The 13,147-nt window shown below is 52.5% G+C and overlaps 1 protein-coding gene across 5 annotated transcripts; it reads right to left on the reverse strand.

The window, feature by feature from the left end:
- Positions 1-485: 485 nt before the first annotated feature.
- Positions 486-11,427, reverse strand: LOC136661226 (ADP-ribosylation factor 6-like). 5 transcript variants are annotated; one of them, XM_066638302.1, is made up of 2 exons: positions 11,217-11,427; positions 486-5,600 (listed from the first exon to the last, which is right to left on the reverse strand). In XM_066638302.1, the coding sequence occupies exon 2, from the start codon at positions 5,562-5,564 to the stop codon at positions 5,037-5,039; it is 528 nt and encodes a 175-aa protein (XP_066494399.1). In that variant the 5' UTR covers positions 5,565-5,600; positions 11,217-11,427; the 3' UTR covers positions 486-5,036. The 5 variants fall into 5 exon arrangements, with proteins under 5 accessions (XP_066494399.1, XP_066494396.1, XP_066494397.1 ...); XM_066638299.1 differs by lacking the exon at positions 11,217-11,427 and adding an exon at positions 10,495-10,575; XM_066638300.1 differs by lacking the exon at positions 11,217-11,427 and adding an exon at positions 10,214-10,477.
- Between the last annotated feature and the right edge of the window lie 1,720 nt (positions 11,428-13,147).

Below are 13,147 nucleotides of genomic sequence, written 5' to 3' on the forward strand. Positions count from 1 at the left end.
GCTACCCTGCATGTGCTCAATCTTGTCTGATCTTGGAAGCTAAGCAGGGTCAGGCCTGGTTAGTACTTGGATGGGAGACTGCCTGGGAATACTGGGTGCTGTAGGCTTATACCATAGTCTTGCGAGACTGAAGGTTGCCAACCAAGACCTGTTGAATTTCTGAATGTTGGTTGGGCAAGTATTAGGAACATGGTGGGGGGGAGGGAGCGAGGATCGGTGGCAACCAAGAACGATTGTGCACATGGCTCCTTATTTCAAGGGCCACATTTTGTGGCTGTATCCTGCAAATCTTAAAACCTCTGCTGCTTCCTCTCTCAAACCGGTGCCTTTTGTCCCATCCATCTTGAGTACTTCTCTGGGGTCACAAAGGCTTGTGGACTTGTACATTTGGGGAACTTATCGGCAAGGCTCACCCCTCAAGGAAATCACAAAAATGTGTATATATACAGTATGCATATTTAAAAAACACACTTCATTTTCATGAGAACTAGAAAGAAAAAAATCATTTATTTTTCTTTTTTAAAAAACAGTTCAGTGAAGTGAGCCCTTATTTGTAAAGACTTGGGGTTCCCCCCTTGCCCAGGCACCCATAACCACAAGAAAAAAATGTTTCACCCTCCCCACCCAAAACAAGGAAAAGATTCTAAAGAAATTCCAGCATTAAACGTACAGTACATTTGCATATGAAGGTCAGCATCTGATAAAACACACCCCATATATATATTTTTTTTTTCTAGCCAGGGAAGAAACAGAACATTTTCTTAAAAAAAATAATAAACCAAAATAACCCAGTGTATTCCAGTTTGCCAGCTGCAGACTTGCTTACAAAAAGTACCTTGTCTTCCCTTAAGTAACTTACTGAAGGCACAGAAGAGATCCAATTCTTTCCAACACTACCAAAGAGAGAAAGCACACCCATTTTGTTCAGTCGCGCATGCGCGATCTGGGAGTGACTGACAGTGATTGGAATCAATACACCGGCTAAACTAAAAGAGCCACTGAACATGGGGAAAAGAAAGATTAAGTGCCTCCGTGTGTACATTTTACATCCGCATATAACAACATCCTAGTCAGGATAACTGAAGTGCATTAGAGATCGAGCCTTGCAAGAAGCTCGGACCTTTGCCTGCAGACGGTGTGGTCCACCCAGGTCAGCCACCCTGTTGAGCTTCATAAGCCGCCACCTAGGCACGAGTGCTCCTTACTCTGGTGTAAGGTTCATGTGTCTAGGTGGCTCTTTTTGGCTAGGTTTCGCGCACGCACAGATCCGCAATGGGGGTGCAACTGTTGATCCTCTTTGACCCGTGTAAACAGCAAAGAAAGTGACCCCAAATAGAATTGTGGGACAATTTCTGAAAACTTCAGCTGAGCCACGGAAGCCCCGCAGAAGAAAATCATGTCTACGAGAGAGGAAAGGGCAGAGCACAGGCAAGGAAGGGTTTTTTTTATTTTTTGCTCAAATCCCCCGTCATACGGATTCTCAGCGACGTGCCTGTTGCAAGCATTTTGTGCTTTGCAAATGGGATTATCTTGGACGCCTAAGCAGATGGCCATCACCTGACTAATTCCCCTCCGTCTCAATGCGGCGACCGCCCAGGGAATCTGATCGCCCAATTCCCACAACACAAAGCAGACCTGCGGGAATGTCAGCAAGCACCTTGGGATCACAGGCAAAATTACTTCGGAAGTAAGAGGAAAAGATATTGGAGGAATGTTAACTTCTTTTTTTTAACTTCCCACCCCAGCCCCACAAAAACACAGTTTTAAACAGACAGTTTTAAACAGACAGTGACTTAACACAGTTAAGTCCAGCTTCTCTGGGGAAGAAGAAAGCCCTCTGCTTGGAATGGGCACACAGACCTGCCCTCCAACTTTTCATTCAGATTTCCAACACAGAATGAGCAAATTAAAGATTGGTCCACTTTTGAAGGAGTAAAAACTGGTTCCAATTTCTGGGCTGTTTCTGTTTTGCTAAGATTGGGGAGAAGATGTAGCCTGCAATCCTGCACCCACGATTTCTGGTTCCAGAGATTCAGGCAGGGGAGTTCACCTCCTGGAGGGTTGAGCCGGAAACAGAGGCAGGAACCCCCACCTTTGAGTTCCAAGTCTGAGAAAGGCACAGAGCAGATTGCTGCAGGCTGGCAGGCAGGCAGACAAGGGGAGGGCAAGGGTGTCACCAGAGCCAAGACCACAAAGGGTGACAAAAGAGTGAGAAGCCACAGGCCTGAAGCTTCAGGAGTCCAGTCACTTCTCCCTCCCCCCCCTTTGCTACAAGGGGGGAGGGAAGGAAGTGCATGCCTTGTGGGAGCTATGAGTCACGTTTTGTCAAAAGGAGAGCATGCCCAGGGTGTGGGGCCGCGGCAAGAACTGGGCCGGAGGGAGGGGGTGTGATTGCTCAGCCGGGACAGCCTGCACCACAAGACAGATCACCCACCACCTTTCCGCTGCAGGACTATCTGTGCTTCAAGGCACGAGGAGAGGAGAACTTCCCTCCCTCCTTTCCTCTTTGCAAGCTCAGTGCTGCTTTGGAAAGGGAGCCCTGCAGAGGCGGCTACCCAGGAGGGAATCAGCACCGACACCCATCTGCAAGCACTCCAAGGAAACCAAGATTAGAGTCCCTCTCCACCACCACCACCCCTCCCTGGCCTTGCAGTGGGGCAGCTTCAGACAAGGGGCAGCAATTTCTGGGATGTAGAAAAGGGGAGTACACCCCACTACCACAGCATAAGATTTTCTAGGCTCATCTTTCAGCAGATGACCTCTCTCTCTCTCTAGAACCCACTCCCATACCCACCCCAAAAGTCTCCCACTTTGGGACTTCCACACATTAAAAATGAATGCCGGTGGGGCCATGTGACTCCCAATGAGGAAACACATTCACATCATGAAAAAGGCAGGGTGCCCACGAACCAGAGGCAAGCTGGCTCTCCTGCAACTTCTGTTTGAGTAGGGGGCAGTCCCCCCCCCCCACCATCCTACTGAACGGTGGTGCCGTCGCAACAGGCAGAACTTTTGTTGTAGTCATCGCTCTGCTCAGATGGCAAAAGGATGACAGCCCAGATCTTGTGTTCCGAACAGAGGAGAGCTGGTTGTAACAGCAGCAGGCCTGGAACCAGACGTCTAACAAAGCTAGTCTGAGAGCAGGTTTTCTCTGCTTGGTGGGAGGAAAGAAGGACACACACAAATCCCTGAGTGCCAGCCAGGTTGAAAGACAGTGCTGGCTTGTAAAAGATGAAATTTGGGGTGGGCGGGCAGGTCTTTGCTTTGAGGGCCTTGAAAAGCATAACAGAAGACCTTCGGGTCAGGGATTCACAGGCCCAGGCCTCCAACCAGTGAAGAAAAGGGAAACAAAGCTTTAGTAAGAGCGGAAGAGGAAGTCAGGGCAAAAACCAACTCATCGTCACTCAGCTACTTCTCTGAAAAAAGTCACCTTGCAATCTGTGCTCAGATGATCTGGTGAAACCCAAACTTTGGCACATAGAAATTTGGGTTTCACCACATCATCTGCTATCACCTTTACTAATGAGATTTTGTTTTTAAAATCCACACCCAGCACTTGGAACTAGGACTGGCAAAGCCCGACACACACACACACACACACATTCCAGCCAGGAGAACTTGAGTTCCCAGGGTTGCAGACATGTCTTAACTGGATGAGTTCAGGTAGCAGCCAAGGGTAAAGGCTGGCATAAATGGCCAACCACCCTCCCACTAGGATGGTCAACCTATCAAGGCAGGATCAGATCGCTAGCCAAAGATGTGGTCCAGAGTAAGTCACAGCCATCAGTAAAAACAACCAGGGTGGATTGGAGTGGGAACGTTCCCCTCACTCCAAAGACGTTGTGTGAGGGGCAGCAGAATGAATATGGAGTTCAAAGCACTGGAAAGGAGAAAAAGCAGCCCCTGATGGATTTGGTCATGCCAGGAAGCCAGAGACTATGAAAGGCAGTTGTGGGACAGCCGCTTAGAAATGCAGGAAGCTTTATTACCTCTCTGAAAGTCCCACCTGCCTCTCCCCACTTCCCCACCGTGGTGGAAGCCTGTCACTTCTGAAAAGAAGAGCCTTCGCTCTTGGAAGAGCCAACCTCCACTCTGACTAAGGGCTTCTTCCATTCCACCCACCTTACAGTGGGGGAACAGGTTCGTCCAGGCTTGTACATCCTTGCCTATTCCGGGCAGGCCACCTTAGCAGGTTGAACAGGTCAAGAGAGGAGGAAGGGAAGGCGATGGGCGTTTCCCTGCAAAGGCATTCTGGGATGCAGACAGCAGGAGCCAGGCATTGCCACAATTGAACAAGGCCCATGCAAGGTGGCAAAAGGCTTCCAATGCCTTGGCCTCTCCACGCCCCCGACCCCTGCGTCAAACAGCATGCAAAACATGCAGACGGTGGTGTTCAAATGGGTCCCTTGAACCAAGGCATACAGGAGCCAGATCCAAAGATAAGGGTCTAGCACACAGGCAGAATTTTCCTCCCCTAAGACATCCAGAATGGAGGAGACAACTTGCCTTCTCCAAATAATCTCTCCACTCCAAACGGCCACTCAAGAAACTCCATGCAACCCATTTGCCCAGCCATCTCTTGAGAACAGCTCCTCTCCCAGGTCAGCACCACTGTTGAGTCATCACAGGTCAGAGAACCACAGGGCCGGGAAAGGTGGACCCAGCAGTCATTGGGAGCTTTCTTCTCTAAGGCCAGGGCTTTCTGCTCCTTGCCCCCTCCCCACATACTGCCGCTCCCATCAGCAAAAATCAAAAGGCACCTTACAGGATGCAGTTGGAAGCTTAAGTGGTCTTGTGGACAGCTCGCTTCTGACCCAGGCCATTGCCAGTTGCAAAAAAACCCCTCTCCACTCTCGCTAACAGCAAGGAGGAACCCCAGTGCACCAGATCAGATTTCAAAACCAGCTAAAAAAAAAATGTTGAGGGGAGGGGGAGATAAGAAGATAATATATGTTGTAGGATTCATTGGTTAGAGATTTTGTGTGTGCGGACATTATAGATATATATATATATAATATATATATATAGCCCTAGAATTATGATTTGTAGTTGGAAGTAAGCCACATTAAACCTTCATAAAGTCCTTCTCCCGACGTAGCGCACGATGGCTGGACATACCAATTCCTGTCCCTAATGCGCGTGAGCCCCAGTTTCTCTTGGATCTCATGGGGTTTCATGGCATCGGGGAGGTCCTGCTTATTTGCAAACACCAAGATGATTGCGTCGCGCATTTCCCGGTCATTGATGATACGGTGGAGTTCTTGCCGACCTTCATCGATCCGGTCGCGGTCAGCGCAGTCCACCACAAAAATCAACCCTTGGGTGCCGGTGTAGTAATGTCTCCAGAGAGGCCTGATCTTGTCCTGGCCTCCTACGTCCCAGACGTTGAACCGGACATTCTTGTAGGTCACCGTCTCCACGTTGAAGCCCACCGTGGGAATGGTCGTCACGGGCTGGCCCAGCTTGAGCTTGTAGAGGATGGTCGTCTTGCCGGCCGCATCCAGGCCCAGCATCAGGATCCTCATCTCTTTGTTGCCAAAGATCTTGGATAGCATTTTCCCCATGGCTGAGGGTGGGTACCACAGTCCATACAAGGCTGTCTGGGGTGGGAGGAGAGCAGGTGGGTTGGGGCAGAAGAACAAAAAAAATTACAATGTATAATTTGAATATCAACCCCCAGTTCACTACCCCAAGTCTGAGCACACATCACTGTCAGCATGAGGTGAGTAGGTGACACAATTACAGGCTGGCCTACTCAAAACAAGGACGCCATTTTGGGAGGGTCCCAATGGCAACCACCACGTGTGCTCCGGCCTACTTCTCGCCCCTTTTTCTCAACCAGCATTGGACTGCCTTTTCTGTTCTGGACCATCCCATCTCCACAACTTCTGCCACGCTGCTCCCAAGGGGTTCCCAGGCCCAACACACTGTGAACAGCCTTTTCTGGGCCCAAACAAACACAGCTGTTTGGGTGGTGTCCCCTGCCAGGCACCCAATTGCAGTTTGGACGCCAAGGGAACTCAAATCATGAGCCTGGTTGCCCGCGATGAGTAAGAATCTGTTTGATCACCCAGAGCTGCTCCTAATGCTGAGGGAGGGAACCGACAACCTGCCCTTGTTACTTCTCCTCCTCCTCATTCCCTTCATACGTCCAATAAGCCCCCACCTCTAGCAAGCAAGGAGAGCAAGTAGATGATGCCTCCATTTGCCCTCTCTCCATGGACAAGGGAGTGGTCAGTTCTGGTCCCAATCCTCGCCACTACCAAAGGGGAAGAGGGCATGAAGAAGGCAGGCCCATACCCTCAGGGGGGCATTTTCACAGCTGGGGAGGTGGCACTTCTTCAGTGGCACCAGGTGAGGGAACAGCGCTAGTGAGCCACCATAATGTGCTAATTCCTGCCCTGAGACAACCAAGAAATAAAGGCTGATGGGAACAGGGAGTCCATCATTTTCCATGGCCTTGATCAGGGGTGTCCAAAGTTTTTGGCAGGAGGGCCACATCATCTCTCTGACACTGTGTCGGGGGCCGGGGAAAAAAAGAATTAATTTACATTTAAAATTTGAATACATTTACATAAGTTTACATAAATGAATTTATTAAAGATGAACTTATATGAATGAATGAAGGTCTTGCAATAGCTCAAGGCCTATAAAAGGCCTTGCACAAAGCAAGGCTGGCCTTTCCTTTTGCTGCCTCTGCTGCATCACAGACATGAAACTGCAAGCAGTGGCAGGAGCCCTCATCCTACAGCTCACACAAGAGGTCAAACAGTTGCCCTCACGCTAAGAGTAGCTGCGTTGGGCCAGTGTGGGCTCCAACAAATCTCTAGAGGGCCAGAGGCTCATTGGAGACTGGGGGCTCCCTGAGGGCAGCATTGAGGGGCCTCAAGGGCTGCAAGTGGCCCCAGGGCCAGGGTTTGGGCACCCCTGGTCTTGATAGTTGGACTTCCAGATTTACACTCTGTGTGTTTGTGTGTGTGTGTGTGTTCCTTAAGGAAAGAGCAAGTGCCAATCAAAGAAACCAATGGAAAAATCCACAACTCTAATTCAGCAGTGTGCCATCCTTAACACACAAAAGGCTACAGCAAAGCCAGGTCATACAAAGTGAGGTTTTACTGAATTCAGATTTCCACACCACATCCACTGCATCCACAATCACAGGGTGGTAGCAGCTTCCAGGCGCAACCTAGAATTCTGTCAGTGAAACTCTGCTTGGTTTCCATTTCTGGGGCACTGTTCTTGCCTTTCCACCTCCCCCATCTCTATGGCTGCTCCTCCCCTGGGAACAGTCCCCCCACCACTGCCCTCTGTTTTCCAAACCACTTCCTCCTCTAACATCTTCAAGCCCCACCCTTCCTCAGCATGCGCTCACACTGATCTGCTCCTGGCTCCTCAGGTATCGGGTGCTGAGACCTCAGGCTGTCCGTGACATCTACGATTCAGAGGAGGCCTTCCCTGCAATGACAACAGGCTCAACACCTTGTACAGCGCCTGGCCCTGTGACAGCAGCCATGAGTCAGGCTGTGGTTACCATCTGCTACCACAAGCTAGAAAAATCTGAAGTCTACAGCAATACAATTGCTCATTTTGCAGAAGCAAGGAGCAATGCATCCCTTTCCAGAAAGGTACAGAGGCCCCACCTCGAGCCCTTGCTCTGGATGTTTTGCCAAGCATTGCCAATCCAATTTCAAGCCAATCCAGCTGGATAATCAGTCATGAGGTCTAGAAACTTGCTTTTAAAAAAAAGAACTTGCTATAAAACTCGATTTTAAAAAGGAAGCCAAGATTCACAAGGATGCTGCGAGCAGGACTTAAACTCCACACTTTCTCCAAGTTTACAAGGTTCTACAAATATAAGGAATGGAAACAGCATGTGTTTGTGGTTTGCAGTTGTCAAAGGAGGTCATGCACTAGATGAGGACCCAGAGATCTTGCTTCAAGACAATTCTCCTTGCAGGATCTTGGGAGAAGTACAGGGATGGATCCATTTGGAAAAAAAGTGAATCCTCATAACTGCATAGCCCTTAAAGGGAAAGGACTGCTGCAATATTTTTTTTAAAGCTTTCCAAACAGGACAGTGTCCCTCATCCATGCACCCCTGTCCAAAATCCAAACTCACCTTTTATGCAGAAGAGGAAGAGGTGCCAGTACTAAAAAGGAATCCATGACCTTCTTTGAAAACCATACTCCAACATGGCTGGGTGCCCTGCCAGCTTAGGCAGCAGGAAAATCCACATTATCCCTTCTTCTACTATACTTGACTAGACATTGTAATTCTGCTTGCCCTCACAGCCATCTTGTAATTTCACTATCATGCCCATTTTACGGACAAGCATACTGAGGCTAGAAGACAACGGGTGCAATTCACAAAATGTCAGGGTCATGAAAATCTTGTTGATTTCAGAGGACTTTGATGTCTTTTGCTTTCTCCAAACTGTGGTCAGTGACCACATGCAAGGTCTCCAAGCAATTCCACAGCAGGACTTGAACCCCAGCTTTCCCTAAGAGAGGAAATAACTGGGGGGGGGCACTACAAAATCTGGCCTCACTTTTGCTATCCCTGGATAAGTAGGGCATGTTGGGAATACTCTCCCAAAGATCCCTGAAAAAGATGGTCATGCAAAGCTGAACCTCCCTCCACCCTACGTTCTACAGGAAACAGGGTCATGATTATGTGGGGTTCTCTGGCTCTCACAAACACCCTATGATGAAAATAAGGCCAGGAGACAACTTCTCTAAAACCAGTGAGCTGCCTGAATATGACAGGATTTGAATCCAGGTCTGTAAGGTCAAAACCTCTCATCTATCCCAAAGCGGCAGGGTCCCCTTATACTCTCCACCGTAGCTTTTCAAACACACTCAGCAGGTTATTCACGCCCTCTCATTCAGAGGGATTTGTAAAGGCTTCAGATTCCTAGCCTCTTTCAACAACTAGCCTGGAGAGAAGTTACACCTGCAAGAGAGAGAGAGAAAGAGAGTGACCTTCCATCTCCCTCCCTCTCACACGTGGGAGCCACAGCACAGAAGGGATCAGGGCCACCGTTCTGAAGGTCAGCACTCAAGAACAGCAAACACCCGCCATTCCTAGGTCACCTGATTCCCAAGGCGCAATACATTTCCGAGTGGGAGTTTTGCTTCCAAAGTCAGAACACTAGCAGTTGGACAAGTTGCAAATCCTGGGCGGTGGCAGAGGGCCGCAAGGGGGGGGGGAGAGAAGAGAAACGCTGCCATTGTAATTTCCGATCTCCACCCACGCCGTTGCCAACGTGGTTTGAAAAAGATATGACCCACTCTTACCCCCTTCCTGGGGAGACCTCAGTGCCACCAAACCACACACTCCAGGTGCGAGAAGATATTTTAGTCCAAAGTTAAGAATGGCGGGAGGGAGGAGGGCTGTGTGTGGAAAAAGAGAAGAAGGCACTGCGGAAAGTTAGCTGAAGTTGTGTTGCACAAGTGACAACATTCACAAGTTTTGCTGACGCACCATCAGGGCCGCACCATCTCACCAGCACGTTGGAGACTGACAAACCCAGATTGCTGGAAGGCGACCAAGCCTTTCAAGGGCTCACACCAGCCAGGAACTGGAGAGCACCAAAAATGAGACCTCGGTTCCACTCTTCCAAAATGGCAACCTCCAAGAAGCTTCCTTTCCTCTTTTCTTGGCAGCCTGAAGCGGAATCACCCACACCGGAATGGAAACATTCTTGCTTTGCTTCCACACCAATCTCCCCTCTGCCTGGCAAAGGCACAAATCCACCTCGCTGCCCTCCCCCAGCCCCATCGCTGCTCCAGAAGTGGGTCAAACAGATCTGGTTGCAAAAGGGTGGGGGAGAGGGAAGCCCAACGGCCCAAGCAGCAGAACCAGGGTCTGCGCCTTCTCGGAGTTGCCCAGGGCTAGCAAGCAGCTGTAATAACAGGAAAGGGGGGGGGGTCCAGATGATCTGGGGCCAGGTCCCTGGAGGGTGGGGGGGGAAGGGTGGTGCTCTTCTCCCCCCCTCCCCAGGGAAATCTTCAGGGAATTTCCAGGTTTTTGGTCACACCACCACTGCAGCCCCCTGGAAGTTTTTTTTTTTGGGGGGGGGGGGTTTACACTCCCATCTCAGAACCAAAACTTTTTGAAGGAGGTGGGGAATCAGAAGCACAGATCTTCCCAGACTGGGAAACAAGACTGGACTCCCCCCCCCATGACCCCCCACTTCTCTCCCCCACCCACCTCCGCACCAAGTGGGTCCGCGCACAGCCTCCGGAAACTGAACACGCGCCTGCCGCTCCAGCACTGGGCAGGGCTCCTTCAGTTCAAACCCCGCAGATCCCTCCCCTCCGTCCGAAGCGAGAGGCAGGCGGGCAGGGATCGAGCGCCGGAAAGGGGGGGCAGAGAGTGCCGAGCGGGCGCCGCCTCGGGGCTCCCGATCGCCCCCCAAGACTCCCGAACCAGCACCTGGAGAGCAGGCAGGCAGCAGCTTCGTCCCAGGCCCCGATCCCCACCGCACTCACCCCGGAGGAGCTCGATCTGGTCGCGCCCAGCCGCACTTACTCCGCGGCCAGCATGCCCAGAGTGGAAATCAATGGACCTCTCCGCAAATGAATGAGAAGCTGGCCCGGGGAGGGGGGGGGCAAAGCCACGGCACTGGCCCCTCCTCCGCCTTCTGTCAAAGTTGCAGAGGGGAGGAAAGGCGGGAGGAGGAGCCCCTCCCCACCCCACCCAGCCAGCCAGCCACCCTCCCCCCCCCAACGCTGCGCGCCTGAAGCCCAGGGAGGTGATCGCGCGTAAAGGCGCATTCATTCATGCCGTGGCGAGCGCAGGCGGAGCCCGGGTTGCCTGGCGCTTTCCCCACTGCCACACGTGAACGCCCCGCCGGATCCTCCCAGGCACGTTTACTCAGGAGCCAGTCCCGGGGGGGGCACAGGATCTGGATCCACATGCCCAGAGAGCCCCCCTTAAGGAGACCCCCTCTCCCTCCACAAGCCTAGAGAGCCACCTCTTAAGGAGACCCCCGCTCCTTTTCCCTCCACATGCCCAGGGAGCCCCCCCCTTAAGGAGACCCCCACTCCCTCTCCCTCCACAAGCCCCGAGAGCCACCTCTTCAGGGGACCCCCTCTTCTTCTCCCTCCACACGCCCAGAGAGCCCCCCCTTAGGGAGACCTCCACTCCATCTTCCTCTTCCAGAGAGCCCGCCCCGCTCTCTCTCCCTCCCGGGGCGCCAGGAGAGACTCACCTTGGCGAGATCGCAGGACGCGCGCCCCGAGGAAGCCCCTCTCCTTCGGCTGGGCGGGGGAGCGCAGGAGATCAAAGGCGAGCGCAGGAGATCAAAGGCCGGCGGCCACGCCCCTTTCGAATGTTGGAAAAGTTGCGCGACAAAGGCTCGCGCCCGCCGCTGCCTCAACGTTCCATCCAGCCGCTGCCCGGCTCGCCTCTGCTGCTCCTTCCTCCTCCGGCTGCAAAGTCATCCGCAGCTTCCTCTCCTCCTCCTCCTCCTCCTGCTGCCACCCCCAGCCGGCCCCCTCCCCTGGCAAGCCTTTGGGGTGCTGCTGGCGGTGGGCGAGCCTGCCTGCCTGTGCGCAGCAGCCCAGGACGGGGGAAGCCCTCCGCAAGGGGATCTCCCTTCTCAGACCCCCCCCTCCCCCCGTGGCTTGCAACCTGTCCCGGAATAGGAAAGGGCGCGGACGGAGGGGAGGGAGAGAGAAAAAGACTTCTCCTTCCCCTCCCTCCGGGCGACAGCGCGCATGCTCCTCCAGGTCCCTTAAAGGAGCAGCACAGACTTGGCCGCTCCCCTCCCCCCCTCCCGCGGAGTCGTGGTTGGACTTGTCAGTTGGGGAGGAGAAAAGTCACATCGCCCACATTCTGGAAGAACCTGCCCCTCCTGCTGTGTCTTTGGCCCAGCAGAGGTCCAGCTGGGGAAGCGTAGCCTTGCCGTGGGGCCGGCCCGCTCAGGAGGCCAACTGAGGCCATCGCTTCAGGGCGGCTTCCAGTGGCGTGGCGAGAGGGGGTGCAAGGGTAGCAATCGCACTGGGCTGCCGGCTGCCCAAGGGCAACCATTTGGTCACCCACCCATGCAGTTGCCACCCCCCCCCCCCACGATTGCTGCTCGCGCATCTTGCAAAAAGTACCCGAAAGAGCAACACACTTTGCAAAAGATCACTTTGCAAGGGATCGAAGTCTCTGGCCGCTTCCTCCAGGGACAACCAGAGGGCTTGGGGGGGCAAGCAGGAGGTGGCATTTTTATTTTTCAATTTTTGAAACAAAACCATGGGTGTGACATCACACCTGGAAGTGATGTCACTTCCAGGTGTGATGTGGGGGGGGCATCATTTTTAACTTTGGCCCAGGCTCCAGGGTGGCTAGGTGCATGACTGCCCACCTCCATGCCTCCACTTCTCCTTCTCCCACTGCCTGGATTGTAAAAGGAAGTGCAGAAGAGGGGAGTAGCAGACACTCTAGCCCACCACTCTCCTCTCCTCCATGTTTCTACTTCCCCTCCGTCTTCCTTTTCCAGTATAGGGAGGGAGAGAAGCAAAGGCTGTCACAGCATCAAGTAAGGGGGAAGTATTTGGCACACTACATCAGGTGCTGGAAGGAAGGCTGGCCCTGTCTAGTAGGAATGCCTAGCTGCTTATGTCCCTCCCCCATCCCATCACCTGGTTAGTGGTATAGCTAAGGTGGGGCTGGGGTGCAGGGCCCCAGGTACCACACCTTGGGGTGTCAAGCAAGGGGTACCATCTTCTTTCGCACCCCCTTTCGTGGGCACGTGGAGGAGTTGTGTGCTGCTCTGAGCAGCCAATGGCTTTTTCCCCCTTCAATTATTTCTGGGTCAGGCACTTCCAGGGGTGATGTCATGAGTCACAGCCTTGGGTGCTAGAGGGGCCAGCTACACCACTGCACCTTGGCTTCCTTTCTTCCAGCACCTCACACACAAAAATAAAGTCTTGTTTGTAACACCCCAATCATCAAAGCAAAGACCATTTCATGAGTCTTTACATTTACATGCTCTCCAGATCCCTCCTCAAAGGATATCTTTTCCTGGAGGTGAGGTCTATCTGTGGCTATGTAAAACCTCCATGTCCAAAGGCAGTATACCTCAGAATACCAGCCGCAGGAGTTTTTACTTTCCTGCCCTGCATCTTGTGAGCCAGTGTGGGAAAGAGGATG

The sequence above is a fragment of the Tiliqua scincoides genome, chromosome 10 (genome assembly GCF_035046505.1).
Source record: "Tiliqua scincoides isolate rTilSci1 chromosome 10, rTilSci1.hap2, whole genome shotgun sequence".
Lineage (NCBI taxonomy): Eukaryota > Metazoa > Chordata > Lepidosauria > Squamata > Scincidae > Tiliqua > Tiliqua scincoides.